Below are 27,885 nucleotides of genomic sequence, written 5' to 3'. Positions count from 1 at the left end.
GAAGAAAAGATCCAGCCACAAGACGGCGTTAAAGTATGCAAGGCATCAAGATCTTCAGGAAGCGAACAAAATGAACTTTAGTAAAGGTAAGAAACCAACAGCTGCGTCAACGAAAAATATACTGAACGGAAATAGAAACAGAAAAAGAAGGGGAGGCACCGTGAGCCCCAACAAACAAAACAGTACAACGAAAAGGACAGAAGAGAAATTGAACTAAGTAAATTGCATCGCCTTTTTTCCCTAACTTAGCTTTTCCCTCTTTCCCCCTCTGTAAAGCGTCGTATTTTCATCACTTGATCTCTATCAGAGAATGACAGACGCAAAATCATATGTATTTTTTTATATAGACGTGTGCCTGTTGATATGTCTGTTTATCGGAGTAGGTCGTCACTACGCACCTTATAGTCTTATCTGTTTATCACACGTGTCCTGTAGACACAATGCGCATACCGAAAGAAATTTGGGTGACGAAATGAAAAAGAAAGAAAAAACAAGGCGCACTTTGAAGAGCGGGGCCGTTCTTCATTGTTATACGCAACATTACAGCCGCTCAGTCACTTCGCCACACTATCGGAAGATGGGAGAATTGAACAGTACGTTTACGTCGTATACAATGATCCGGAAAAAGCGAAAAGAAGAGGACGTATATAAAGCAGACACAGAGGCCATCTGTCAAGTGTTCAGTACTCACGCTCATAAACAATGAATTACTCTTCTTTCCAAAGGAAGGGCGTTTCAACTTAAATAATGAAAAATAAGCGCCGCCCTCAAGTCTCTGTGAATCCGAAAGAGAGACAGAAGAAACTAGAAGGAAAACCCTTCGCATCGATTTAAGGACTAGAAAAACAAAAGAAAAAAAGATAGAGGAGATTGTTTCGCTGTTGTTGTCGTCTTCAGTCCTCTTGCGGAGAAAAGCCTGCAAATCCAACCTAAACAGCTGGTGCGCAAAGTCCCTTCCTTCCCCCACCAGCCCAATAAACGCACTTTAATATACAATCGAAAACCAATAGATTGAAAACACAGGTAAAACACACCTTATCGCTGTGATAGTAATTTCGACAAAGCATTTAGAAGCACACACACACACTACAAATACAACAAGAGCAGTACACACTAACAAAGCTTTCAGCGAAAAAAAAAGAGAGAAATGGGATGAAAGAGAAGAGTCAACACGAAATAGAAAAAACTTAAGCGGTCATTGTAATCCATCTTGAAAGCAAATGAAGAAAAACGAGCCTATTTATCTACCGAATGAAATGCGCAGCACATGCTTACTCAAGGTAATAATAAGTCGATTAGCTATTCTTATTCAAAAAGGAAACACACGCGAAAAAAAAAGAGATTGAACTACTCCGAAATCTGTCTGCCTGCAGTGATCCACGACAAAGAAAAAGAAAACTATCAAATATAGTTTAATGCTCCTTCAGCACAACAGTGCATTTGCGACTTGTTACTTCGTGGCAGTCTCGCTGTCCACAACAGGGAAGTCCCTCTGAATGCCGCCGGTGGTCAGGAAAGGTCCGCGGCAGAGGCGTGATGGGCGAGAACATGCACGGATGGCCAGCTAAATCAGCGGACCTCTCCTCTATACTATCGCCGCTCTCGGTGGTGTCAGTGGCACGGGCTTGCGAGGCATAGTGCTTTCCGTCATTCTTCGAAAACTCAGACGCCCGCCCTTCTGCCGTCTCTGACTGTGCATCTTCCAGGTTTGGCGAGGATGCGGTGGCCACCAACGACACCAACGGCGAGGTGTTCGTGAGCACAACTGCCGTATCCTCCGTCTGTGTCACCGTGGTGTCCTCCTGTACCTTCGTAGCGCTCGCCTCCTCCGTCGGCTGCCCCGTCGCGTTGCACAGCGACCCGCGTCGGGAACCGTCAACGTTGCTGCGGTCCGCCGCAATGCGGTCCGCTTCTCCGTCGCGGGGGGCGTCCGTGGACGGCGCCGCAGACCACGCCCTCGCCTCGGCCGTCATGGCCGGCTGCGCGCTGGACGGTGGTGATGGCGCGATCGTCGCGAGACTCGGCGCCGCTGGGGAGGAGGTGAAGGAGCCGTCTGACAGCTCCCTTCCGAGTAGCGCGAGTGGTGCTTGAAGGTCTGCCAGTGAGGCGTTGTGCTCCAACACGGCATTGCCCACAAAGGAGTCGCGCATGAGCTGGTCCACCGCACGCACGTAATGGCGCAGACCGGAGCCGGGGATCGATGGCATGCCTGTGTTTCCACTGGGGTGCGTGTCGGCCTTCCTGCAAGTCTCGTGTTCCCGCCCGTGCCGGGGGTGGCTTGCGGGGGATGTGGAAGAGAGAGGGGTGGCACCCGTCATGATGTGTGAGTGAGGAGCCAGTGGCCGCTGAGAGACGTGCCGTTGTTGCTGCCCGTGCTGCGTCAGGTGGGAGCGACGCAGCGGGGTGGACAGCAGAAAGGCCACGTAATTGCGCACCACCTCCGGGAGGGGAAGATCGACGAGGTCGCGTCTCAAAACGACCCGCACCGCGACAGCCACTACGCACAGCGCAAAGAAGCCAACGAAGCGAGCCACGATGCGGGTGGTGAGAAACAAACCGTAGACGTAGCGCATCCACCAGTAACTCAACTGATCGTCGTCGCGTAGAGTGTTGTTCGTAGACACGCTGCTGCCCGCATCCGACGAGGACCGTCGTGCCCCCTCCGTGAGAGCAGCGTTGACATCGCGGGCCACGCCGTGCACGTGTGCCGTGCCATCCGCATCACCGTGATGACCGTCCCCTCGACGCTCGTCGTCGCCGTCGGCGGAGCTGTCAATAGAGACCATAGAGGTGGACACCGACCCTTGCCGAAGCAACTCGCACCTCGGCGGGGCCCGCTCTGCAGAGCTCGCAGTGGGAGAGACGAGAAGAGAAGCCGCAGTGCGTGCCGCGACGTCTTCGCCCGGCTTCAGATTTACCCCCTCCACGTTGTCGCCACTTTGCATTGGGGTGCTGTTCGCACTGCTGCTCTGATAAAAGCCGTCATCGACGATTTCTTCGTCGGACGGGATCGCGTCAATGGGCGGGCAGTCCTCCGACAGCGACTGCGCGATCGCGTCGGAGGAGTCGTGAAGAGGGTACTGCGCCGGCGCCGTCACGGCAAAGTTGTGTGTGGAGGCGGACGCGGAGCGCACCGACGTCGACCGCAGATCAACGCGGAGGGCAGCCATCCAGGGGTGCTGCAAGAGCTGCCTCACCGACCATCGTGCCACCGGGTCCACGCACAGCATGTGGTGTAGCATGTCTTCCACCTCCGCCGGGATGGGGCGGGGAATACGGAAGCGAGTGGTGGTGATCACCTCCAACAGGTTGTCGGGGTCCTGGTTGGCGCAGCGGAAGGGATGCCCGCCGAATAACATCACGTACAGGGTCACACCGGCGGCCCACACATCCACCTTTCGTCCGTCGTAGCGCGGGTTCTCACGCAGCAGCTCCGGTGCGCAGTACCGCAGGGTGCCACAGGCGCGGTGCAGCTCGGCTCCCGGCGGCGCGTGGCACGCAAAGCCGAAGTCGGACAGCACAAGTCGCGTGCGGCGCTTGTTAAGCAGAATGTTCTCCGGTTTCACGTCTCGGTGTACCACGTCGCGGTCGTGCAGCGCGGACAGGGCCAGCAGAAGCTGCTTGAAGAAGTGCTGCACTCGGTCGTACTGCATGACAGTCGGCACAGCAGAGCGCAGCGAATCGGACATGTCACGGCCGATAGAGAGCGAAGCCTGCCGCACCTTCAGTTCCTGTCGCTGCTCCCGAATCAGGTCCAGCAGCGTGCCACCCCCTGCCAGCTCCATCACGAGATAATAGTTGTGCCTAGAAACCATCTTGTCGACCAGCTTTGTTACATACGGGGAGCTTCCAACAACTTCCAACGCGTTTACCTCACGAATGAGGGCTTCCTTCATGTGATTGTCCGACGCCACATTTTTGTCGACGATCTTCATGGCGTACGAGCGGCCCGACGACAGCTCGGTGCATCGGTAGACCGTGCTGAAAGCCCCGACTGCCAGCGAGCCATCGAGACGATACTGCACCTTGTCACCTATCACTTTCCCAGACTCCATCGGCTTAAGGGAGCGTCGACGATGTACTCCGCGATGTGGAGATGCACGCAGAAGTAAAAACAGAACCGCACAGAAGGCTTGACGTTGTCCGTCGACAATAGTAGAAGACAAGCTGTTGGCAGAAACTATGAAGGAAAAATCGGCTACCTTACCTATCCGAGAGCAAAGCGCAAATATTGTTTTTTTTTTCGTAGTATGAGCTGGCGACACTTCAAACTGAAGGCCGACTGTAAACGACGGTTTCGTTGGACGTACGCTTCAGGAACTTGTCGAACGACTATTCAGTTAGGCAGGAACGTCTCCCGCTGGCTTAGGAAATGCAGTTTTGCTCCCCTTTTACCTTTCCTTTCCTCTTGTTGTTCGTGTTGCCGTGGCCCCAAAAACTGTGAGGACGGCTGCACGCGAGAGGAAAAGCGAAGAGGAGGGCGGAAAGGATGAAAGCGAGAGGAAGAGCAGAACTAGAACAACACAAGATAAATAACAATTGCTTACGCTCACCGAAGATTGGAACACGGGTGAAGAAGTATAGAGTTAGAAAGGCGTAGAAGAGGAAAAAAAACCTGTTTGGTGCGGTAGTTTTATCGCAAACCGCAGCAAGACAAAAAAGCACACGCAAACGAGAGAAAAACGTTTCTCAACAAAAAAGTGAATTGTCGCTGACACAAGCAAAGAGGCCGAAAGGATTGAAGCAGCAAAGATAAAAATAAACGAATGTAATAAGCGAAATAAAAGTGATCGTTACCGCGGAGCAAGAAAATAATAGTAGTAATGGCAATAGTAAAATTTCGCAAGCTGCGTGTCGCCCCGCTAGGTTCCCTGCGTGGGTGCAAACGACTGTACAGACTGCCTGTTCAAATGAGTCGCGCACACGACACGCAGTAGAATCACTCTCTCCCTTGTCACACCTTTCCTTTAGATATGATTACTGTTGTCTTTAAGAGGAAAAAAAAACGCGTTAAATGCGATTCCGAATTCCCGAATTTTACTTTTCGCCGCTTTACGGAGTCCGAGAGTGGTTTGTCAAGAGACAAGAAAAAGGTCCGTTTTCCTCCTGATAGAGCAACTGAACCCAAGGTAAGACTTTTCGTTTCCGCTCGTCTTTATCGCGCGATTACAAAACAAAAGTGCTCTACCAATCCGGCGGCTTGTGATCACCTGCTAAGCAGAAGAGCTCAGAAACAAACGTATAGAAGTGTTTACTGTTACGTGATTTTGATTGTATAAATCTATTTTAATTTCGAAAGAACGGAGGGAAATAAATCGAGAAACGCTTGCGAGAAGCCAGCAGAGAAACATAAGAAAATGCAGAGGGCAGCTACGTATGAATAAATGGAGCCTGAAAGACGTTGATAGTATCGTGCTATCGCTTCCTCCTTCTCTTTTTAAGATGGCTGCCGTGCTACGTTTATTGTTATCACAGCTTGCTCTTTTATCGTCAGCAACCTCAGACAGGAGCGTTGCTTGACGCAGAAAACGTTTCTGTTACGAAAATAATTGCCCTCAAGCACCTCCCTTCCTAGATGTGCGTGTGTCTCCGTGTGTGTACGTGGGAGGGATGGGGAGGTGTTATATCATGCGGTCAGACGTTGTGGATGGACTTTGACTTGTAATACGATAGACTTTCTACAACCTTTTCTTTTCCTTACGTGGTGAAAAGAAGTTACTCAACTAAGGGAAACAACGTCGTAAACAAGAGAAGCGTGCAAGCACGAACGTGTCGGTGAGCAACACGACAACGTAGAAAGAGAAGGCAAACGACAGATGCAACAGGTGAGGCCGAAATATATCAGAGGGGAGCAACAAAAATATTCCTCTCACACAAATCGAATATGAAATGAGTGTGAATAGAAAGGACAAAAAAAAATACCTGCCGAAGCTATTCAGATGCGTTTCCGTCACAGCGCAGTTAATCCTCCACTGCTCAGAGAGGCGTTGAGGACGAGAGAGTGAGACGCGAAACAGCCGTTATAAAATGAGTTGCAGTGTGAATAGATGCAACTTCATTGAAGATATCTGCTTCGCGCTGAAAGCAATAATTCCTTTTTATTTTGTGTTTAGCAGGTGCGACGCGCGTTTCAGAGTACGTGGCCATAAAAACCCCGTTACAGCCAGCAGTGTAATGTCACATTAATTAAAGTCACTTAAGTGCAATAGACCCGTATATTTTCGCCGTTCCCTTTTTTCTTTTTTGGGGGGAAGACGATTAACGTACTCTGTTCGTAGGTCGTTGAGTGGAGAGGCAGAAAAGGAAAACCCAACCTTGCCTGCTTGGTGCGAGGCTGATAGGCAGTATTCCGCGAAACTTCATTGCCGGCAAGAGTTGGTCTTGGACCACTCCTAGCATTCCTTTCGTTTCAGTTTTCACCGTTGGGTCTCTTGAACAGGCCGTCGCGCAACATCTTCAAAAAACCGGCGGCGTCAGCGTTCAGCTCCAGCAATTCAGGATGCATCAGCTCCAGCGGTAACCCTCGCTTCGTCAGCGTATCGCCGCACGTAACAAGGTCACTGCTCTCCGATGCAATGACGCAGTAGTGCTGCACATCACGGAAAGGTTTGTTCGAGTCGGGAGAGCTGGAGGAGTCCGCCGCTGCGGCGTGCAGTCGCTGCGTCATTGTGACCACGTACTGATTCCAGTGCGCGGCATCGCGGAACATGCGGAAAAAGTTGAGCGTGGCCGCCCCGTTTCCGCTCTCCACCTCGTCCTCGTCGTCCTCCTCAGTGTCGGCCTCTTCTTGGGCGTCGGTGTCGCTATTCGTGGACGTGCCCTCCATCGTTGAAAGAGTCGCGGCAGACGTCGAGCCTTGACTCCCGCCCGCTTCACCCGCCGCGCTCTTCAGCAACGGCGCCCACAGCGGCCACACTGCCGTCGTGCCGAGCAGCTCGTCCCACACCGCCTCGGTGCGCTGCACCACCTCGAACACCCGCGACTTCGCACTTAAAACGTAAATCGGCAGAGAGGGTCCGTCGAACAGCAGGTCGATGGTCAACAACAGCGTCAGATGCTCCGCCGGATGCTGCACACCGTGGCCCGCGCTGCTGCACCCCACCGATTGCGACGAAGCGGCACCCCTTCGTTTAAGAAATCGCGCGACAAGCCGAGAGATGAAATCGGGATCGACTTCGCGCGTCCGCTCCAGCAGCGCAGCCTGCTCAATGCGGCGCTGCATGCGCCGGAAGTTCTCGTCGTGCTCATCCTCTGTCCACGCCATTAACGAAGGAAAGCACACGTCCGTCAGGCGCTGCCCAATGCCGGTGAACGACAGCGAGGCGGCCGTGTCGTCCGTCACCCACGTTTGCGTTTTCGTGGAGAAATGCAGCGGGTACGGGAGAATCGCCCGCATCTCGCTCGCGCCCGAGCCCGCCAGCGACCTGGCAAGCGAAAACTCCAAATACAGCAGCGACGGCGACCCAGGGCAGTGTGGCGGCCCTGATGCGGCGGCCTTCATCGCATTCATTTGCGCGTGCACATCCTGCAAAAACTTGCACGAGTTCCGCATCAGCAAGAACACCTCACGGGTGCTGAAGAGCGTGGGCGAGCGCGACGGCACCACCCAGGCACCATCGTCCGCCACGACGTACCGCCCGCACAAGACGACCCCGTCGCCCGCCCAGTCCTCTTCGGCAAAGACGCGGCGGACCCAATTCACCACGCTGTGGAACCCGGGAACGGGCTCGAGTGCCTCGACCTCGCCATCGCTGACGGCGGTTTCTTGAGTAGATGACGTCTGCGGCGGTGCAGACGCCTTCTTTTTGTCTGCCGCCTCCCTTTCCCATACTTCCTCTCCCACATAGGTCTCGTACTCTTCTGGAGGTTGGGCGTAGGCACTCAGATGCGGGTGGGAGGGCAGGCGGGTGTCGTTGGAGTCTAGATAGTGAAAGAAGGAAACGCCCTCCTCCTCTTGATCTGTCTGCGCTGCATCGGTCGCTTGACAAACAGGGACGCGAAAGGTGCAGTGAGGAATGGCATGACGCTTTCCATCGGCGGAGAACACGATGGAGAGAGGAATTCGCGACTGCATCGGCCTCGCAAAGGATGAGTAAAGCTGTTCTTGCGCATCAGCCAAGCATATAGCACGTCATCATAGAGAAAACTCAAAAGAAAAAGGTAGAAGGCGGTATGGACAAATAGAGAAGCGTTGACTTTTTTTTCCCTTTCGTTCGTCATTCATAATGACATAAGCACGCGTTAGCTCTTTTGCGCTGCATTCGCGGTTAAACCACGATAGGCACGTCAGCTCTAAAAAACTTTTGTAGCGCTCTCGAGTATTGCATTTCATCGTCACGTACACGAAGTGGTGTTTGTGGAAGAAGTAGATTTTAAAGAATAATTTTTCGATCCCGAATAGATACCGGTCTAAGGAAACAAAGAGTGCAAAAAGGGAATATCTAAAAGGTCAGTTCAGTGAGCAACAATGTAATAACTTGAGCCAGAAAAGAAAAAAAAAAGATGTGGTAGTAGTAATACATGCCGATTTCTTTCAAGCGGCTGTGCAACTTGTTCTATTCTTTGATCTGCATTCCGTTCAATTGAAGGCGGACAGCGGTAGCCTACAGGTGCTGCGCGAGGTACTCTTCGTACATTTGAATCTTCTCCCCCATCTCCTGCACCACGTGATCCTGCTCCGAGTACACCCCCGTCTCCAAGAGCTTCTCGCGGTTCATCTTCAGCTGCTGCACAAAGCTCTTCATATCCCGGCGTGCCGCCTGCGTTGTGGACGACGCGTCCGCCAACACGGCCTCGCGGGACAGCACAAAATCTTCCGGAGTCGGCGAGACAGGAAAGCGGGAGGGGCGCGCAGCACCTTTTGCCGCCTCTTCCGCCGTGGCGCCATCGGTGTAGAGGCCGCGCTGCTCCGGCGCAAGAGGCGGCAGCGTCCCCGCTCGCGCCGGCGGCAGTGGCGCCACAGCGTGTGCATCGTCACCGTCCATCACGAGCGAGTGCGTCCACGATTGCAGCTCCACGCGAGGGTAGTAGCTTTCGATGGACGTGTCACCCATGTCCACCACCACATCCCCACCCTCCGCCCTACGAGTCGGGCGCGTGTCGGCGGTCGGTGGTGTCGGCGAAATAAAAGACGTCTGCGCCGCTGAGGGACGCGCACCGGGAATAGCGGAGAGGGCGGCAGACACGGAGGACATCTCGTCCCTGGCCACCTCATTCTCCGTGTACGCGCTGTCATCTGCATTTCTGCCCAGGACGGAGAGCGCTTGCGTGCTCCCTGCGGCAGTGGTCGCCGCAACCGGAGTGGTGTTGGTCGGGGGCTCGCAAGATGGTCCGTTCTTCTCTGCTTCGTTAAACCGCCTGGCACTTGCCGTACTCAAACTTCCTGCTGTTGCGTTGCTCGGCAGCTTTTCAACGATCTTGAGCGGTAAAGGTTGCGCAAGACGACCGTTGTTGTGACTGCCGTTGTTTTGCGATACGGCGGTGAGACCTGTCGTGACCTCCTGCTTGAGGGCGGAGAGCATGTTGTAGAACTCGTCTTTGCCCTCCACTCGTGCCACGCCCCCCGCCCCCGCTGCAGAAGTACCCCACAAAGAAGGTGTGTTCGTAGGCTGAAGCCCACGCAGTGCACCGGGGTACGCCTGACCTCGATTGGCATAGAGCGCCTGCGTCCGCTTCGCCGCATCCAGCGCATCCTGCTCCTTGCGAAGTCGCTCCCACTCCCGCGTTTGGCTCTCCTCGTGTAGGCGACGATACTTGCGCGTCGTCACACTCAGTTGCTGCGCCGTCTCGCGCAGTTGGCCTTGCAAACGTGCCTTGTCCTCCGCCAGCCGCTCCGCATCTGCTGTCTTATCCCGCAGCAGGCGCTGCACCTCGGCCAGCTGCGCGTGCGCCAACGCGAGGGCACACTCCTGCTCGCGTACCCGCTGCCCGTCCGTGTCCGTTTGCTCGGTCAGGTACCGGGCAGCTCGCCGGCGCAGCAGCTCGTATTCGGACTGCGCGGACGAGAGTCTCTCTTGTAGTTGTGCGACGATATGATCCTTTTCTTGCAAGCGTGCCTGCAAGCTAGACTGTGTCAGTTGCGCCTCTTCGCGAGTGCGGCGCTCGCGCTCCTCTACCTTCGCAACGTACGCCTCGTGCTGCTCCGCCACCTTCACTCGCTTTACGCTAAACGCCGCCTCACGTGCCTCCAGCTGTGCTGCGCGCTTCTCAAGCGTCTCCTCAGCGAGTTGCAAGCGTTGACCCATCGTTTCGAGCTCTTGACGAAGAGCCTCTAACTCCACCAGCCTCTTCTGCTCTGTCTCTCGCGCCTGCTTGTGCAGGCGACGTTCGAGGTTCTCTTTGGCCTGCCGGAACTGTGCCTGATAGCGCAGCTTCTGCTGTGCTTTCCACACCTCAAGATCGAAGGCGGCGGCGTACTCATCGGTGTCGCGGATGGCGTCGCCGATGGCAGCGGAGGAGGACGGCACTGCCATAGGGAATAATAGAGGAGTGTGAGGGAGACGACTGTCGCTTTGTGTGCGTGGCGTCCTTCTTTTTGTTTCTTCCGCAAAAAGCAGTATTTGCTTGATGCGCTGCGGAGTGAAAGAAAGCGTTGCACAATGTACAACGGCGGAAACGGCGGCACTAGGGAAATGATAAAAAGGGAAAGAGAAAGAGGAGAGAGACACACACACAAAGGTGAACAAGTCGCATTGCATGCAAGACGAACGCGCTACTAGACGCAACAAGAGAGGTATTAAGAAAGGGAGGGGGGAAAGCGGCGTCGTCTAAGTGTCTTTACCGCGCTGAAACTTCGCCGCTGAGCACGGAGCACGGAGCAGGCAGTGAAAGGCAGCCCAAACGAGGCATCTGTGCCACAGGCGCAACGAGATGCACACAAGCACAGATGACTTGAGCCTCCCAATGAGACTCTATAAGGAGGCTCGTTTCGCGCTTGACAACGCACAAGAGCTGTGTGCAACCTTTGAGGAGTGATATATATTTATTTGTTTTTTCGTTCTTCTCGACGCAAGACAAAAGTCATTCACACGAAAAAGGAAGAAGAAGAACGGCAACAGCCACAAGCATTAAAACGTGAAAAACAGCAAACGAGGGGGCAAGCGGTTGTAGCACACCACGAAGCATATGTGCATCTCTGCCACGGCTTAGAAGTAGCCGATAGACCAGTTGTAGCTGCCGATAGGCCCGCCATACTTCACGTAGGGGTGCAACATCACGTCGTGCAGCTCCGGTCGCCAGACGTCGCTGTGGTAGAAGAATTTGCGGAACTCCGAGGTCAATCCGACAAATCCCTTGTCGATGATCTTATCCTGCTCGTACTTGTAGCGTTTGTAGCTCGACACGAAGCAGCGCAGGTTCACCTCGGCCGTCTGGTAGGGCAGGTACGAGGCCTGGCGCTCGGTGAACTCGATCATCATCTCCAAGTTGTAGCGCTCGCGCTCGGGACGCACCCACGCGCCGAAGATGGAGACACCCGCGATGATGGCCATTACTGTGCGACCCGTGAACCAGCGCTTACCGTACACCGGGTACACGCGGACCGCCGGATAGCCGCCTGGAATCACTCGTTCCTGACGGTAGGCCTGACCGCTGAACCAGGTGTAGAAGGCTTTAGTGTCGGTAGGAACCGGGTCACGCACTAACCGGCGAGCGGTGCTGCGCAACATGATGGAGAACTAAAGAAGGTGCGCAGCGAAGGAGAAAAAATGGACTAAACAACACGATAAGACACTGAGATGGAAGAAGGAGAAGTCGAATGGCTCAAACCGGCTCCCGTCAAAAGAAGAAGAAGCTGAGGTGTGGAAACGTTCAAGTTTCCTTTGAAAGCGTGTAAACTAAAATCAGTAGAGTTGAAAAAACTATCTAAAGAAAGAGAAAGGGAAATTTTCTGAGAAGAGCGCTACAGTTATATTTCATCTACTGCTGCTACGGAGGGCTTTGAAAAGCGGTGGCTGCTAAAATGAAGACGCTTAGTTGCTGCTACTTTCGAAGGTAGCGAGTGGTGGAGGGAGACGAAGGGTGCGAAGAGAGCAAGAAAGCGGAGAAGAGTCAGAAGCAACAAGACGGAGTTTTTCAGAAGAGAAAATGACTACGCGAGATGTAAAAGGAAAAAAAGAGAAACTGAGCTTTGCCTTGCCTACGTGTAAATCCGCGCAGGCGGAGTGGCGCATTTCAAACACGAACCTTCGTTTCTTCACCTCAGGCCAAGCAGAGAGCAAGAAAAAAAGAGAGGAAAGCAATGATTGTATTTTTTTTTAGGAGGGGGGCCGGTCTTCCCTGACATCCTCAAACGACGCAGCAGCTAGTGCCGTATTATCCTCCCCTCGAGTTCCGTTTACGGTTAGTGTACACTACTCACACAGCACAATCCAGCGGCAATAAGTTGAAGCAAGCAACAACTGCATAATTTCTTTTTAAATAGCAAACAGCTGTGAAACGTGTCGAACACACCCACGCGGGGCTATTGTTGTTTGCAATCAGAAGTGTTGTCATCGATGCGCTTCGACGGCATCGCAGCCCGCTCCTTGCGCGCAGCCGCCTCCGCCGTCAGCACTGGTAACGGCTTCTTGTACTGAATAATCAGCGTCTGAAGCTGCACGCTGTACGAAAGACTCGCGGAATCAAGCGGCACATTGGCGCGCTCCAGGTCAGGGATGTCGAGCCGCTTAAAGTATTTCCTATTCGATGTGCGAACCACTATTTTGCCAACCGCATCGCCCTCTGGACGTTCTACCGTGACAGCGAAGACCTCTCTTGGGTAGGGCAAGTTTCGGATGCGAATCACGTAGTTGTCTTTGGTGTCCTGACGCACCACGATGGGGCTCCCGCTCGCCTCGACGATTAACGCGCGGTCCAAGTTGCGACTCGGTGCCTCGGTGCCGACCTCAATCACCCAGTCCGAGTAGCCGCCCAGCGCATTTTTGCTGCGGCGTTTCCGCAAGAGAAGCGCGTCTGTCACCACGTCATACTCCTCTATCATCTCACTCCCATCTGTGTATTTGGACGTCAGCTGCTTACGATCCCCACGGATCACCGAAGTCTTCGGCTCGGCCAGCATGTTGGGCGCTCTAGTAGAGCTATAACAACAGACGCTAAGAAATTACGAAAAGGGAGAAAAAAATCGTGCGTGCCGCTACCAGGGAGAAAACTCCAAACACATGAAGAAGGCAAAAAGACGGGAGGTGTGAGGGAAGTGTTTAGCGTACAGCCCTTGGAGTATTCGAGAACAACCGAACAGCACTTGTTGGGAAGCCTGAAAGAGCAAAAAACTTCCGCGCGCTTCTCAGACACTGCACAGAGCTCCCAGCTTGGACGCGATCGCAAGTTTTGTCGTGGGTCCTGTTGTTTGCGCTTCAATTAAGAAAAAAAAAAGAAAAAGCAGCCCCGACTCTTTGCACGCGGTGTCCTTGAGATGGTCAGATAGAGAAAACAAACCTGTTCGTCGTTCCGCTAGTATTTTTCTTCCTTCTTGCGTTTTTGCTGTTTCCCTCTTTTTTGCTGCTGCTGTTGCCGTTCACCTCACCGTGATGCAGGCTCTTCGCCCACGGCGGCAGAGAGTGCTCGGCAGAGTTCCATCATGTGTTCGTCGCCGGGACGGGTGCGTTGGGCAATCGAGCACAGTGTCTCATACGCCAGGTACGTCTTCTTGCGCGCAAGACGCGTAAACCGCGCCGTCCCGCAGCCCTGTTGACGAGCTCGCTTCAGTCCTCCTCCGCTGGCATCCGCTTCCGTCTCGCCAGGTGCCGTTGTTGGTAATGAGGCTAACGATGAAGAAGTGGAAGCAGTGTAGTGCGCATTCATGGCCTCCAGCACATCCATGTGCCCATTCAACACGGCCCAGTGCGTCGGCGTCCGCTGCCACTTGTCGCGTGTGTCAAGTCGCAGCCGATAAGTCGAGAGCAGTAGTTGCACCGCCGCGACGTTGCCGCCCCGAGCAGCGAAATGCAGCAACGACTGCTGACGGCCGTCGCGGCAGTGAAGAAGTGGCGGGGCGTTGTCGAGCAGCAACCGTAAGAGAGGGGCAGACACGGCAGCTGCCAAGTGCGCCGGAGTGACGCCGTCTGGTGAGACGGCGGTGGGTTTGGCCCCAAAGTCTAACAGCAGCTTCACCATCCGCAGCGCCGCTGCTAACCCGGCAACATCGTTGCCGCAGCTGGAGACAGCGATGTGCAGCGGCGTGGCACAGCGTTGCGCACGCGTGTTGCCGCCGTTCACATCGACCACACCGTACCGCAGAAGGCACTCCGCGAGCCCGCAGCACTGCGCCGCCACCACCTCACGAAAAAGTTCATTTATTGGAGACGCTGCGCTTGGAGGGGCGGAGGCGGGAATTGGCTGCACAGACGAGGCACCGCTGAGCCTCGCAGCACGATCCTTGTGCAATTCAACACCAGGAATGGAAGTGGAACCGCTCTCCAGCTCCTGCCGCAGAACCGCAACGTAATCGCCAAAGCGAGGATGCTGCAGCACCACACAGGGCTGGAACGGCGATGGCAGCCCGCCGTGCTCGTCAATACCGTCGTCGCTGCTACCGCCGCTGCTGTCGTGCAGGGAAAGGTAAATGGCGCGGGTCAACTTGAGCGCACCAAGGGAGTCCCCACCAGCGTGCAGGTAGTGTGTGTTTGCGTGAACCGGTAAGCCAAGGTGACGCCCCCAGACGGATCTCACTGTTGCGTACAAGACGTCGTGCAGTTCGGCGGTCCGGTCTTCAGCCGCCTCGCCGCCTTCTTTTGTTTTGCTTATGTTGACTCCTGTCGGCACGAGCCCCCGTGCAATACTCGCTAACTCGATTCGGTTCACCTTGCCAGTGGCGGTTTGCGGCAGCGCCGATCCTCGCACGTACAGCAGCCAGCGTCGAGGAATCATAAAAGACGGCAAGTGAAGGGCAAGCACCTCCTGCAACGCCGCCGTGACACCTTGCGTGTGGCTCAACAAAAGCTGCTCCGAAGGAGCATCCACAAAGACAACAGCGGCGCCAATCACGGGAACGGGCGGTTCTTTGACTTCATCCGTGCCCTTTATGCAGAAGCATACACACTGCGTGAAAAGGCCCTCCAAGGCACCCTGCACCGCCCCTTCTACTTCCTCTATGGACACCCGCTGCCCGTTCAGCTTGATCTGCCAGTCACGGCGACCCCGCAACACCAACTGCGGCTTTTCCTCCCCATCCGGGCTTGAAAGTAGTTCCCCAACATCCCCTGTTCGAAAGAAGCGCGTCTTTGTGGCATCGTCGTAGCCAAACGGGGAAGGGGCGACACTCCCTTCGCCTTCACCAACAACCTGTAGTGCTTCATCGGCGTAGCCGCAACACACCTGGTCACCGTACAGCACAACTTCTCCATAGCCTTCGCCGCTCCCCCTGTCGAAGCTGCCTTCCTCGGCAAATGGGTCTACAGTGCTCCGGTCAATCTCGATGCGCGTGCCGGCACCCGAACCACACGTCAAGTCAGCTGCTCGCACACCGCCACGCACACGCTGCACGGACTGGTAAATGGTCACCTCCGTAACCCCGTAAATGTTGAAGAGCTCAACCCTGTCTGCCCATGCGGAGATCAGCTCCTGCGACATCCGCTCGCCTCCCAGAAAGACTTTCATCGCTGACGCATCCGGGTCCTCTGGGCAGCTCTCTGAGTGCCGGAACGCCTCTACGGAAACGATGCGCCACACAGCTGGAGTGCTCACCACATGCGTGGGTCGCACCGCCGCCATCAACTCGCTCACGCACCCGCCCAGTAGGCTCTCCTGACGACACGTGTAGAAGATGCACTGCGGGGTACACAGCGTCGCCAGCATGTCGCCAATCGAGGGATCGAAAAAAGGCGACGACAGGCAGAACAGGCGGCACCGGCGTCCCTGCATAACGGCGAGGCCGTCGGGACTGTAAATAAAGTTGCGCAGGTACGCGTGCAGGTTTCCGCGCGACGCCACCACACATTTTGGGTCGCCGGTGGACCCCGAAGTGTACATGTAGTACGCGACGCACGAGTCGCTCACATCCTGCCGAATCGCAAGAGCACTGGAGGAAGCTGAAAGAGGCGTGAGAGGTGACGGCGTGAGACTACCTTCTGCGGCAGCACCGAAAACCTTCTTGTTCATGGCGGCCTGCAGCATTAACGTAATGTCGTGGAGATACAGTTTAGATCGTGGCCGTCGCCGCCGCTCCAGACGCTCCAGGCGCATCGGCGGGTCATCGGGGCGAAAAAGACAAAAAGACAGGCCAAGGAAGAGGCACGCGCTCTCCGCCAAACACGCGAAGAACGTTTCACTGCAGTACACGCCGACATCGCAGCGGGGACACTGCATAGCGGCAGAGCTTCCAGCGGCTTCGGCATTGGTCTGAGGTGCCTTACCGCAGGAATCAGCGCATGCCGCTGTTCTCGAGATGTGTTGATGCAGCAGTAGCACAAACGTGCACCAAGTTTCCTTCGTGACTACCTTCTCAACGACATCGCTTTGACTATCCGTTGTCGTTGGTGTGTCCAAACGCCGAGGTGGTTTAGAAACGAGAGCAAAAATGACGTCATCCTCACCCCGCTTGTGTAGCGCGGAGAGGATACGCGACGACAGTGTTTCGTCGTCACGTTCGTGCGGGTTCCCGTGAAACACATGCACTCAACAGTGGGCTGATGGAAAGGGTTGTTGGTGGTGTTGTCCGTTGTCGCCTGCGCCGAGGAGAACAGCCGAGCACATCCAGTTATGTGATGAACTGTGCTCGGCCCAAAAACTAACCTGGTTTAAAGGTGCAGGACGTTGCCAAGCATCCACGCTGATGTGGACACCGCGTTGAAAAGCCGCTAGACCATTGTAGGAAAGAGGGCAACATAGGAGAAGGAAGATATGCGAGCGAAGTTCGCTATCGAGAATAAGGAGACGGAAAACGCAAAAGGTTTGCATCTGACATTCTCAAAGATGTCGCAAAAACCATAGAGGGGCTACGCAGGCGTCGCAGAGGTGTCGGCCATTAAAAAAAAAGATGTGCGTGAGAGGTCGCCGTGACGCAAGAGAATAGATCCCGCGTGTTCCGCGAGTATCGATGTCGTCGGGGGGCCGTGGTGTTTTTGCAGTCCGTGTGTTCCTTCTCAAAGCACCGCTCCTTCCCTCCCCCCCCCCCATCGACGCTGTGTTTTTAATATGAAATCAAACGTTTGTCATCTTGCATTTTATTGCAGGGATGCTTAGTTCCCTTCTCACGGCAAATAGCACACAGGCCACTCTCTCTTCCTCCTTAATGTTACACGAAGCGGTTTATGACACAAGATTAAATGGAAAGAACTAGCGCTTTTACGCCTCTTGCGCAGAGGCGGCCATGCGGTGCTGCTCGAGCATGCATTTATCAAAGCTGATTATTGTTTCGTCGCAAATGGCAGCTAAGCGTTCCAGTCCGTTTGCCACTGCCTCCACGGCGTAGTCGGAGGCCTGCACGTGAAGCAGCATCTTCGGCTCTAAAGGATGCGGGATGGCGTAGCCTGCACTGGTAACCGCTGCATTCTGCATGAGCACGTGACGCAGTGGGTTGCCTAGAGTGTGATCCTCGTGGGAGAAGGTCACTACGGCGGAAGACTCGTTATCCGTAATTCGCTGCAGGTCAATCTGCACCTTTTGCTCCTCCGACGTGTCGACTTCATCGCCCTCATTCATGCGCTGGATGTGCTCCTGATGGAGGATGAAAGCATCGCGAGGGTGAAAAGAAGCCATTGTTTCAATTCGCCTCCTGTGCGTAAATAAAGGTTAAATTTGAAGGGTCTCGAATCACAGAACTAGTTTGTGTTTTGGGGGAGAGAGGCAAGCGGACGCGTGTCTTTCCGCTCTGAGTTGTGAAGGCCTTCTGCCAAGCTTCAAACAAAGCGAAAATAAACAAATAGAACGCTTATTCGACGCGAGTGTTGGGAACTTTCGTTTGAGCAAAGCAACACTAGGCACTTTGAAATACATGAAGCTGACGCAAAGGTGTTAGAAAAAACGGAAAGGAAACGATCATCGTGACACACGTGGGTCCTGAACTTCACTTTTCACTGAGTAGTGCGCGACCAGAGCAAAAACAAAAGCCGCAGAGTTGCCACGCAAACAGTAAAAAAAAACTCGTATTTACCTCGTGAAGCAACAATCATCTACGGATATTGCGTCTCATGTAGGTGCATGTTGTCCTTGTGAACGGCGTGGTGCACAAGAATATGTTTGTTCTTGCACTTTTTTAGTCGCCGCATGCAATAAAAAAGTAGCTGTTTGTGTTTTTAACGGTTTTTCTTTTATTATGAAAGCAAATAAACAAGTTTCGTTACTCGCGTTAAATAAGTGTGCAGTTCAGTTAAAGGATAGACAGAGATACACAGCAACGCGTACATCAAAGAACCTCGATTCGTAAACGTCAGCTGAATGGTTGATCTTGCCTTTTTTTTTTAACACGTTGCGCTCCTTCCACTTCCGGATCCAAGATTTACGCTCGATTGGGTGAAGCGTCGTTTGTCAACACAGCTGTCACGCCCGACGCCGCGCGGAAAAGGCGATCATCGACCGCCTGCAAGAGATCGTCGTCCTCGGCGTCGTGTGGCCACTCCGACACAAAAGGGAAGACGACACTCTTTGTTCCCTTTACCGATTCTGTCGCACGCAAGGCGTCGAACACCGCAAAGCAGCCTTGCTCTGGATTGCCGCTGGGGCTAAGGTCACTATAAGAGAGGCACAAACCTTTTAGGCGCGCGAGATACCCGTTGAAGTCGATCACAATCGTCTCGCACAGCAGCGACACCTCCGACCCACGGTGCACGTAAATCGGGGCATCGGCGGACTCCGCCAGTGCCGCGAAGCTGCCCGGCGTCAAGAGCGACGACGGCACGCGTGGGGCGTAGTGCGTGAGAAGTTGGCCGGGACTGACCATTGGCGCGTTCGCCGGACCGCACATAATCCGCATGTCGCGAACCTCCACCCGCGTCTGCGGGTACTTGTCGGCGATGGCGCGGTGGATCATGCTGACCGTGATGCGTCCGCGGCGCAGCACCAGCGCCAGCTTCTCCGACTCGATCTTCACCACCGTCGACTCAATGCCAATCGCACACTGTCCACCGTCGATAATGAGCAATTCGGGATCGCGGGCTGCGAGGTCGTCGTACACGTGCTGAGCTGTTGTCGGGCTAACGTGGCCGAAGGTGTTCGCGCTCGGCGCGGCAACGGGAAAGTTGATCATCGAGAGGAGCTTCAGCGTGACGGCGTTGTTGGGGATGCGCGCACCCACAAAGCCGGAGCCGCCAGTGACGCAGTCCGGTATGCATGGGTTCGCCTTGCACACAATGGTCATTGGACCAGGCCACAGGGCCGACCCGATGGCGCACGCCAGGTCCACCGCGCCCTTGTCCCACTCTAGGTCCCACATTTGCCGAACACGGTCTAAGGAGTCTACGTGACAGATCAGCGGATCCGTCGCCGGTCGCCCTTTCACGGCGTAGATTTTTCTGGCTGCGCTTTCCATGAGTGCATTGCCGCCGAGGCCGTAGACGGTCTCCGTCGGGATCGCGACCAGTTTACCCTGTGCAAGCGCATCCGCAGCGAGCCGCAGCTCTTCCGGCGAGTGACCAATAATTTTCGCCATGCTCCGTCAGTAGAAGAAAGCGTGGCTTAAAGACGAAGGCAAATATACGAAGATATGCAGCGAGGTAGACGCAATAAAAACCAACGAATATCGGGGTGAAGTGGAACAAGCGAAAGGAAAAAAAAACCGCTTGCGCTCTTCTCCAATGCAAAGCCGCAGACAACTTTAAAAAGTTATTTGAGCAAAAGCACGGCTGCGCTGTGAAAAGAAAGAGAGGAAGGATCAACAAGAAAGAATGAACGACGAAACGATCTAGACGAACTTTGAAGCTTCTCCGGCGCACGAGGAATACTCCGCAAAGTTGCAGTAGCGGCACTCTGAGGCAGCAGGCGGTTCCAGTGCATGAACACACGTTCTCTTTGTGGTTGTTGTGCAACACCCGCACCAACCTTTGGCGAAGGTCGGATTATCACTCTTGCAAGTTAGCTGCCGCGAATAAATCAGACAGCTGACACGGATAAACTCGTTTTTCAGCATCTAACATTCAACAAAAGAAAGAACCATGAACGCCGGCATAATTCATGACAGTCGTACTGCATGGAGCCTTGAAACAATTCTTTTTGTTTTGTTGTTACGCTTAGCTTACGGAGCGTTCACGCCGAATAAATTGGAAAACAGTATATATGCTCATTGTGAAGAAGAAACCCAACACTTAACAAAAGGAAAAAGAAAAGTTGAGCCGAGTGGTGATAACGGATTTTACACCGAAGCATTAAGTGCTATTACTCGGGTTCTTTTGTGTGATCATCGCCACAGCAGCGTCTAAAAAGAAAAAAAAAGGCCACTGCTTCATAAGCTCGAACAACTTCGTCGCGACTGGAACATCTGCGCATGTAAGCATAATAAAGAGAGAGGGGGAAGCCGCGAAGAGCGCTGCGTAGGCGCGGTAGAACAGCTTGCCAGAGATCCATCAAAGCACCTCTTACGTTGTCGAATGCTGTGCGGTTGCTGTCACACAGACTTCACAGGTAAGCAGTAACGTATGCGTCTAACACGGAAATGAAAATGTGAAGTAGCGCGAGACAACAGCAAGAACAAAAAGGGGAAGGGCTCCACCACCGTGCCCAAAAGAGAGGATGCCCGCTCTCTTTTGCTTACCAGGATTTATAAAGGGAGAAAAAAACGCCCTGTCCTCTTGTACTTTTGTGGCAGCCCTCGAACTGAATTTCACTATGCGGCTCTGCCCTACAACGCAAGTTGCGGCGGCGGCGACCAGCGGGGTACACCTGAAGCAGCAAAAAGAAGAGGGAGAAGAATTGCGCAAGAAGACAGGCGTCACCCGGCATGCGACGCTATCGCAAACGTTTCGCCCTCTACCAATCTAACGGGTCGGAGGTGAAAGAGGCGTTCGGACGTGACCGGCTCGTCCTCGAGTCAAAACGGTTCGAGCCGCCTCTGCGGGAACCGGAATCGCCGTGCCCATCATACCTGCGATCGAAGCTGCCTCGCCCGCGACCACGACCGCTGGAGCGGCCGCGGAAGGAAGAGTACCGCTGACGGTATGCGTCGGCCAGCTGCGTGAGTTCTGGCGGTATCTCGGCTTTGCAGCGCGTCAGGTAGTCAACAAGATCGCCCGCGATCGTCCCGTCCTGCTCCCCAATGAATGTGTAGGCCTTCCCGCTGCGTCCGGCGCGGCCGGTGCGCCCGATACGGTGGCAATAGCTGTCAATGTTCTTTGGCGCTTGGAAGTTCACGACGCACGTCACGTCGGGGATGTCTAAGCCACGGGAAGCGACGTCCGTTGCAATCAGGAGACGCACGTAGTTGTTCTTGAATTGGCCCATCACACGGTCACGAAAACGCTGAGAAAGGCCACCGTGGAGTGTTCCAATGTACCGGGAGTCAATCCCAAGACGTTGACTAAAAGCCTGCGCCGTGTTTTCCGTGTCAGACTGGCGCTCTACGAAAATAATCAGCTTGTCTGTGTTGTCGTCGATGGTGCCGCTCTCCACCAACTCGCCCAGCTTCTCGATGCGGTCGCGAAAGCCGTTGCAGAAGAAGAGACTCTGCTTGATGTGCTCATTCACCTGCAAGCCGGTGCCAGCCGTCCCCGCGCGAATCAAAATACGGTCGTCCGAGAGGTAGTTGCGCGCCAGGGACTGTACCGACTGCGGCCACGTCGCAGACCACATCATCGTCTGCGGATGCGCGGACGAGTCAACATATGAAAGAATATCCTCGAGCTGCACCTGAAAGCCCATGTCCAGAAGTCGATCTGCTTCATCAAAGACGAGAAACGACAAGTTCTTGATGGATACGTCGCCGGCGTCGAGGAAGTCCTTCAGCCGACCTGGACACGCGACCAGCACGTCGCAGCCCGCGTGAAGGTGTCGCGCCTGCATCTCCCGTTGAGCTCCGCCGTAGGCTTCGCAGATGCGCACCTGCCCTTTCGACAAGCCTGAGAACACCTTGGTGGTTTGCTGCACCAGTTCACGCGTTGGGGCCAGCACAAGTACAGAAGGCGACCCGTCAGCATTTCTGCGGAAGTTCTTCAATGCAGGCACGGCGAACGCGACGGTCTTTCCAGAGCCAGTTGGTGCGAGGCCAATCACATCATGACCATCAGCCAATAAGGGAATCGTGAACTTCTGTATGTCCGTTGTAGAAGGATACTGAAGAGACTGCAGTCCTTCCACCAGCCAGTTTGGAGCGTCTCGCATTTCCGCAAAGGTGTTTAACGGGACTACGTCCACGTTGTCGCCCTTGCCGTCTGTAATAACAACATCGTGCTCCGTCGACGAGGGCAGAGCCATTGAAGGACTGGTTACTTGACACAGCACATCTGTCGAAGAGAACGCTCGTGCTTTGTAAGTTAAAGGGGAAACGACACCTTGGAGCTTGTAGAGAGAAGCCGTGCATGATGCTACAGTGAGGCACCGCGCGAACAGTGCGCCTGTTAAACGACGCATTCTGGTGGACGACAACGTCGGTGGGAAAAAGAGCTAACAGAAGCGACAAAAAAGCAATGTGTTATAAAAACTGGAATTCAACAAGAAAAAAAGATTTGTAGGGGAAGAATCGACTGCGGCAAAAACCAAAAGGCTCTTTTCGGCTGTGTTTTTTCTTTTTGCGGTTTGCGCTACTCTTGCTGCTACACCTACTATTTGCTTATGGTACAGAAGAAAAAGACACAAAGACGTGCGGTGTTTTTTGGTTTGTTTGTTTTTTCAATAGGATAGAAAGACGAAAGACGAAACGAAAGGAGAAATCAAAGTAAGGTAGCTTATTGAAGGGGGAAAGCGCTGATCTCTCCTCGAAATCATGCCTCCTGACGCCTCGCCGTTACTCAAACTGTTTTTACTTCCAATAGTAATAAAAGAGATTCGTCTGAACACAGAGCTGTTGGGCGAAACCGAAAGCAAAAAGCACTCGACAAGGTGGTCTGAGAACAAAACTGTCACAAAAGCTGCTCAATGTAACGTTCGTCAGAATGCGAGTTTCGTATTTACTTTTTCTTTTCACTCCCTTTGAGCAGCTTTTCGAGAATGACCCTGTCTTTTAGTATTACTGTAAAAGGGCGTTTGTTGCTCTCAAAAACAATGATACGGTGTCTATGATTGGGAAGCAGTGAGTCAACTCACTTGCACAGGAAATATATAGAAAGGTGAAACATGTCCACACAGAGGGAAAGACTCAAGGGTATGGAGTCACAACACGTTATTGGGGATGTCCTGCGCTATAATATACAGCAACCATCACCCACACAGAAAAGACACGCTCGGGGAAGCAGAAAACCTTCACACGAACGGCAAACTTGGTGTTCTCTGCGACCGTGTCCAGAATTTCTTTCCCAACACTAGTAGCGCGCACCACGTCCATCACGCTACTTTCGTCTAGGTACGAGACGTTGATCGGGATCGCCTTGAACGTCTTGCCTGCCCCAAGTGTGCCCTTGACGGATTCCTGGAAAAGGACAAAACTCTCGGGACGGCCTTCGCTTTGCTGGCGCTCGTACAAGAGAAGTGCCTGCGAGAGAACATACGAGAGGACGTTGTCGAACGCTGTAACAACGCCAAACGCATCACGGTACGCTGTGATAGCAGACCGCACCTTGAGCTCCAGGGCACGTTCGATCGTGAGCGGGTTGGAGACCTCGAACAAAAGCGGTGCTGGAGGGTAGCGAGGAACCATGCGTAGTTTCAGCACATTAAGCGGCCTCCAGAGCTCCTCGTTGCCGTAGTCAAATGAGACAGAGGCAATGCTGTTAGACGGTTGGCAATTTGCATAGAAGGATTTGTTGTTGAAGAGGCAATCGACTGTTGAAAATGTCACTTGCTCATGCGCAGGTGCCCGCTCCCCGGTCGTCGCGTTCCACACGGTTGCCATTACACTGCCACGCGCGTCAACGGTCCGCGACACAACAAACACGCCGAGCTCACCATTTTGGCACGTGCCCATCGCGCAATACGCGTCAATGCCAAAGCCGAGAAGAAGGGAGCAAAGAAGTGCTGCGTGGTTGCAGCTGTGTCCCTGTCGTTGAGACAGAAATATGAATGGCGCAAGCCACGTGTTCGTCTCTACGTTTAACGGGTTAACAGAGTCAGCAATTTCTGAAGTGACGCGCAAAAGTGACACAAAACGGGCAGCGTCCTCCGGAGAGTCGATTCCGAATTCAGCTTGCAAAGGGGCCAGAAAGTGTGTTACAGGCACCATTCTTCCTGTGGACGTAGACGCAAACAGCTTCACTCGCCGCTCTTTGTGTGTTGGGCGGAGCCCCTGATACTCGGACCACCACCGTCGGGTGTATACCAGAAACTCACGATCAGCGTTCGTGACTGCCACTCGTTGTTGTTCCATCCGCATCGCAATGTCCTCTTCCTTGTATCGTATTCTTTTCTTTCCGACTAGCTCTAGCTGGAGATCTACGATTCCGGCAGGCACACCAGCATTTTTGCCGCAAAGCTCGACAGTAAGACCGACACAGCCACTCTTGAGAACTTTCCTCCAATCTATTATGTTCTCACCAAGCAGCTCCGCTACGTTGAGCTGCGAATCTTCGCGCAGCACCGCAATGTGAAAGGGTGTGGAAACTTCGATCAGGTTGGTTTCATTGAAACCAAAGGATGTTGCGTCAACCTCAAAGAGAAACTCGTCGTCAAAGGAAGGGTCTACCGAACAAGGCTTCAGTGCTGACCTAAACCTTTGGCTCCCAAAATGAGCAGCGAAGAGAACAGATCGTTTCAACGCAGTCGAAGGGGCTACATCGACGTTGTCAACAAACGCGCGACCACCATTAAGGCGAACAAGAAGATAAAAACGGCCATCGCTAGGGATAGTTGGTGCTCCTCCACCAACTGCAACAGAGCGCGTCTGAATCTGTGAAACAAGTTCTTGAAGAATTCCCTTTTCTCGCACAATTTTCATAATTTCGTTAGGGTTTTCTTGTGAAATGCTCTCACCTTCATGCTGCGACACGTAGGTGTCTACAATGTCGCGGATTGAATCATACACGTGCGTATCTTGCAGAAATGTGTGAATGGCCGATTTCATCGATTTCAACTGCTCAGGTAATACCTGAGAACTTGCGCTAGGCACCTCCATTGCTGTTTCGTTCGATTTTTTTTTTGCCTTTCCTTTCGGGCACTGCACGTTAGTGAGTGATTCTTGATAGAAACCCCGTCTATTTTGAGGTAAAAATCACGGTGCAGCAAATATGTAAGTTGGAGAATAATCAGCATGAATGAGAGATGGGAAGTGTTTTGAAGCACATTATGCAAAGGGAGAGAAAAAGGAGGACATGTTCGATGAACGAAAAAAGATTCTCAGACAGAGGTGCTGAAGAGCACTTTCATCAAATTATGTATATACGTACGAATACAGTGCCCCTGTACGCACGCACATGTAAAAAAAAAGGTCTTTTAGGTTATTTTCCATGTGCTTCTCTGTCATTAAACTTTACTTCGATGTCGCGCTTTCGATACATATATATAAGTTAACGTGTTGAACTGTTATTGCTATTGCTTTTTTTAAAGCCCATCGGGATGAGTACGTGCACTAAAAAGTGTAACGTTCATAAGCAGAACAATCAGTGAAACAATGGGCAACGCGGCTCCTGGCCACGTAGTCTTGCTGTTTCCATAAGGGTCGACCGCTTTCCAAACTGAGAGACATATTGACGCAAACAAAAGAAGAGTTCCGACAAAAAACATACTCTTCCCTTTCTTGACAGCATCTTCATCATCTACATCAGAATCTGGATTCAAAATGTGTGCCGGGTTAACAAAGAGTAGAACGAAAGTCCCCATAAGCGCTGTCAGAAAAGGAAGCCACATGAGAAAATTGTACGGCAAGCTCGCTCTCGATGCCATGACGGCACCATCTGCCAATACTAGCAAAGCAGTGCCCATCAGCGCGCCAGAGGCGACAATAAGAAACGTTCGTGAAAGCATTGTAGACTAGAAAAGCAAGGAGCAAAAGAATTGTTTTTCTTTTCTGCGAGCTTCGGCGAAGAACACATCAAAATAAATAGACATATAACGTGTGTTTCAGAGAAGCGGGGAAACAAGAAAAGAGATTAGGAGGAAGTCATGCGCAGCAGGCGAAAAGGGGAAAATACGTACGCCAGATGCAACCACGACGCATGTAATGAACCCAAACAAAAACAAACAAAAAACGCACTCTCGCTGGGCCTATGTGAGCACTTTTCTCTTCACGGCACTCTGGTGCAATCTTGCATCAAAGTGAGACAAACGCTAGCGTAATATTATTGTACTATTTTTTTCTCTCTAGTGTTTTCTTTCGATACGAGAAATAGGGCGATCCAATTAAAGAGTACCCAAATAGTGATTCACATATATCATTGTAAACGAGAGCTGAGGTAATAATAGCATAAAGACATCTACACTCCGAGAGCAACAAGTTTTGATATCTCTTTATGAGAGTTAAGAAATTTATGAAACTTTAACGGGTTGTCCGACATTAGTCCGTTCAAAGGAAGTTGAATTGCTTCTTCGAAGTCAACGTCGTCGTTCACCACCCACCCAACGACCGCGACGCCACGGGTTTGGAGGTACTTCCACAGCGTTGGAGCTGAAAGTAGAAACACGGTAATTCGTGCAGTCATCGGACCGTATTCTTCGTACATTTGAGACCGCATCGTACTGGTAAAGACCGGAATAGAAACTACGTCAAATTCAAGTGGCACAAACGGAAGAAGGCCTGTAAAGAAGAGGAAGTGTATCCACAAAACACCGCTGAGGCTTGGAAATACACGATAGCGCTTGCGAACGGAGGCTTTTCTCTGCTTGAAGTACTCGCGTATGTAGCCTTCATTCTCGGACTGGCTGCTTCCAACAAAAATATTGTTCTCCCTTTTGTAGTGTGCGATCATGTCGAAAACTTTTGTTACAACTTCCTTCTTTGTATCCTTAATGTCTATATGGAGTGGGACATCAGGGAGACCCTCGAGAACTTCTTGAAGAAGGCAGACTCTCGTCGTATCATCGACGGGTACATCGCTTGTAGCCTCGTAATTCTTGATGTCGTGCGTTCGGAACTCAAGCGGAATCCTTCTTCGGCTTTGCGGAAGCGTAGCTGTCGGGTTAGAACCGACAACGATATCGGAGATGAGAATGTCATTGAAATTGTCGCCGCAGGCTCGCCCAAGTGCCTTGTCGTGCGAGACGACAATACGTCCGTCCTTAGATTCCCACACGTCAAGCTCAATCATGTCACAACAGCCTTCCACAACGCCTTGCTTGAAGGTGTACATTGTGTTCTCCGGACCGAGCAGCGCGCCACCTCGGTGAGCGATGTTGGTCACGGAGTAAGAGAATTTTTTCCTAATGCGATCCCATTTGCTCTTCCTGTGAATGGAAATTTGAACTGCGCAGACGGAAGCCACAACGTAGATTCCCACAGAAACGGCTACGAGACCAATCAGACGGAAATTCATGCTTACGATCTTTTAAGAACACAAAAGGCTTTAATTCTAAACGTATGAAAAGGTACGAGAGGGAGACGGTAGATAGTAGATGCTGCTGAATTTAGAGCCTGATCGCATTTGAGCAAGATACTAGAGTAGCCACAAAATCAAAGCCTTACATACTGCTGTCAACGGAAACACTCTTGCGTTCACTGAAAACCGCTGCAAATAGAACAGTTTTCGAAAAGATCACCTTGTGTTGGGTACAACGTAGAATCACTTCCCACACAGAACCAGTCCAGAAAAGCATTCACAGCAGTGATTCAACATGGGAGCTGTGCTACAGAAACGATAACAGAGCAGTTAGGGCAAATGGATGAAACAGTGCGCCTCCAGTAGAGCGAAAAAAGAGCGTAGCAAATAACTAATTGCTGCAGCA

The 27,885-nt window shown here is 52.8% G+C and overlaps 12 protein-coding genes across 18 annotated transcripts; all 12 read right to left on the bottom strand.

Moving 5' to 3' along the window:
- Positions 1–1,412: 1,412 nt before the first annotated feature.
- Positions 1,413–5,725, bottom strand: ABB37_01589 (protein kinase putativephosphorylase kinase-like protein; the record flags this gene model as incomplete). The annotated part of the gene is made up of 1 exon (XM_015798156.1): positions 1,413–5,725. Exon 1 carries the CDS (start codon positions 4,053–4,055, stop codon positions 1,413–1,415), a length of 2,643 nt encoding a protein of 880 aa, XP_015663676.1. The 5' UTR covers positions 4,056–5,725.
- A 684-nt stretch (positions 5,726–6,409) lies between these two features.
- ABB37_01588 (hypothetical protein) lies at positions 6,410–8,105 on the bottom strand (the record flags this gene model as incomplete). Of its 2 annotated transcripts, none has more annotated exons than XM_015798154.1 (1): positions 6,410–8,105. In XM_015798154.1, the coding sequence occupies exon 1, from the start codon at positions 8,072–8,074 to the stop codon at positions 6,410–6,412; it is 1,665 nt and encodes a 554-aa protein (XP_015663674.1). In that variant the 5' UTR covers positions 8,075–8,105. The 2 variants fall into 2 exon arrangements, with proteins under 2 accessions (XP_015663674.1, XP_015663675.1); XM_015798155.1 differs by having other exon boundaries at positions 6,410–8,100.
- A 498-nt stretch (positions 8,106–8,603) lies between these two features.
- ABB37_01587 (hypothetical protein) lies at positions 8,604–10,625 on the bottom strand (the record flags this gene model as incomplete). Its single annotated transcript, XM_015798153.1, has 1 exon — positions 8,604–10,625. The coding sequence occupies exon 1, from the start codon at positions 10,470–10,472 to the stop codon at positions 8,604–8,606; it is 1,869 nt and encodes a 622-aa protein (XP_015663673.1). The 5' UTR covers positions 10,473–10,625.
- Positions 10,626–11,144: 519 nt separating this feature from the next.
- Positions 11,145–11,984, bottom strand: ABB37_01586 (putative mitochondrial NADH dehydrogenase subunit NB6M; the record flags this gene model as incomplete). Its single annotated transcript, XM_015798152.1, has 1 exon — positions 11,145–11,984. Exon 1 carries the CDS (start codon positions 11,664–11,666, stop codon positions 11,145–11,147), a length of 522 nt encoding a protein of 173 aa, XP_015663672.1. The 5' UTR covers positions 11,667–11,984.
- Positions 11,985–12,460: 476 nt separating this feature from the next.
- Positions 12,461–13,134, bottom strand: ABB37_01585 (hypothetical protein; the record flags this gene model as incomplete). The annotated part of the gene is made up of 1 exon (XM_015798151.1): positions 12,461–13,134. Exon 1 carries the CDS (start codon positions 13,055–13,057, stop codon positions 12,461–12,463), a length of 597 nt encoding a protein of 198 aa, XP_015663671.1. The 5' UTR covers positions 13,058–13,134.
- Positions 13,135–13,518: 384 nt separating this feature from the next.
- ABB37_01584 (hypothetical protein) lies at positions 13,519–16,854 on the bottom strand (the record flags this gene model as incomplete). Of its 3 annotated transcripts, none has more annotated exons than XM_015798148.1 (1): positions 13,519–16,854. In XM_015798148.1, exon 1 carries the CDS (start codon positions 16,300–16,302, stop codon positions 13,519–13,521), a length of 2,784 nt encoding a protein of 927 aa, XP_015663668.1. In that variant the 5' UTR covers positions 16,303–16,854. The 3 variants fall into 3 exon arrangements, with proteins under 3 accessions (XP_015663668.1, XP_015663669.1, XP_015663670.1); XM_015798149.1 differs by having other exon boundaries at positions 13,519–16,795; XM_015798150.1 differs by having other exon boundaries at positions 13,519–16,767.
- A 426-nt stretch (positions 16,855–17,280) lies between these two features.
- On the bottom strand, positions 17,281–17,937 carry ABB37_01583 (Dna-directed RNA polymerase-like protein; the record flags this gene model as incomplete). Of its 3 annotated transcripts, none has more annotated exons than XM_015798145.1 (1): positions 17,281–17,937. In XM_015798145.1, exon 1 carries the CDS (start codon positions 17,692–17,694, stop codon positions 17,281–17,283), a length of 414 nt encoding a protein of 137 aa, XP_015663665.1. In that variant the 5' UTR covers positions 17,695–17,937. The 3 variants fall into 3 exon arrangements, with proteins under 3 accessions (XP_015663665.1, XP_015663666.1, XP_015663667.1); XM_015798146.1 differs by having other exon boundaries at positions 17,281–17,920; XM_015798147.1 differs by having other exon boundaries at positions 17,281–17,913.
- Positions 17,938–18,433: 496 nt separating this feature from the next.
- On the bottom strand, positions 18,434–19,782 carry ABB37_01582 (hypothetical protein; the record flags this gene model as incomplete). 2 transcript variants are annotated; one of them, XM_015798143.1, is made up of 1 exon in its annotated part: positions 18,434–19,782. In XM_015798143.1, the coding sequence occupies exon 1, from the start codon at positions 19,580–19,582 to the stop codon at positions 18,434–18,436; it is 1,149 nt and encodes a 382-aa protein (XP_015663663.1). In that variant the 5' UTR covers positions 19,583–19,782. The 2 variants fall into 2 exon arrangements, with proteins under 2 accessions (XP_015663663.1, XP_015663664.1); XM_015798144.1 differs by having other exon boundaries at positions 18,434–19,777.
- A 1,113-nt stretch (positions 19,783–20,895) lies between these two features.
- On the bottom strand, positions 20,896–22,691 carry ABB37_01581 (putative mitochondrial mitochondrial DEAD box protein; the record flags this gene model as incomplete). Its single annotated transcript, XM_015798142.1, has 1 exon — positions 20,896–22,691. The coding sequence occupies exon 1, from the start codon at positions 22,489–22,491 to the stop codon at positions 20,896–20,898; it is 1,596 nt and encodes a 531-aa protein (XP_015663662.1). The 5' UTR covers positions 22,492–22,691.
- A 548-nt stretch (positions 22,692–23,239) lies between these two features.
- ABB37_01580 (hypothetical protein) lies at positions 23,240–25,123 on the bottom strand (the record flags this gene model as incomplete). The annotated part of the gene is made up of 1 exon (XM_015798141.1): positions 23,240–25,123. One exon carries the CDS (start codon positions 25,121–25,123, stop codon positions 23,240–23,242), a length of 1,884 nt encoding a protein of 627 aa, XP_015663661.1.
- Positions 25,124–25,548: 425 nt separating this feature from the next.
- Positions 25,549–26,023, bottom strand: ABB37_01579 (hypothetical protein; the record flags this gene model as incomplete). The annotated part of the gene is made up of 1 exon (XM_015798140.1): positions 25,549–26,023. The coding sequence occupies exon 1, from the start codon at positions 25,969–25,971 to the stop codon at positions 25,549–25,551; it is 423 nt and encodes a 140-aa protein (XP_015663660.1). The 5' UTR covers positions 25,972–26,023.
- Positions 26,024–26,420: 397 nt separating this feature from the next.
- Positions 26,421–27,514, bottom strand: ABB37_01578 (putative glycerophosphoryl diester phosphodiesterase; the record flags this gene model as incomplete). Its single annotated transcript, XM_015798139.1, has 1 exon — positions 26,421–27,514. The coding sequence occupies exon 1, from the start codon at positions 27,474–27,476 to the stop codon at positions 26,421–26,423; it is 1,056 nt and encodes a 351-aa protein (XP_015663659.1). The 5' UTR covers positions 27,477–27,514.
- Between the last annotated feature and the right edge of the window lie 371 nt (positions 27,515–27,885).

This window comes from Leptomonas pyrrhocoris (assembly GCF_001293395.1).
Source record: "Leptomonas pyrrhocoris isolate H10 chromosome Unknown, whole genome shotgun sequence".
Lineage (NCBI taxonomy): Eukaryota > Euglenozoa > Kinetoplastea > Trypanosomatida > Trypanosomatidae > Leptomonas > Leptomonas pyrrhocoris.
This window is presented reverse-complemented; position numbering and strand designations above follow the sequence as displayed.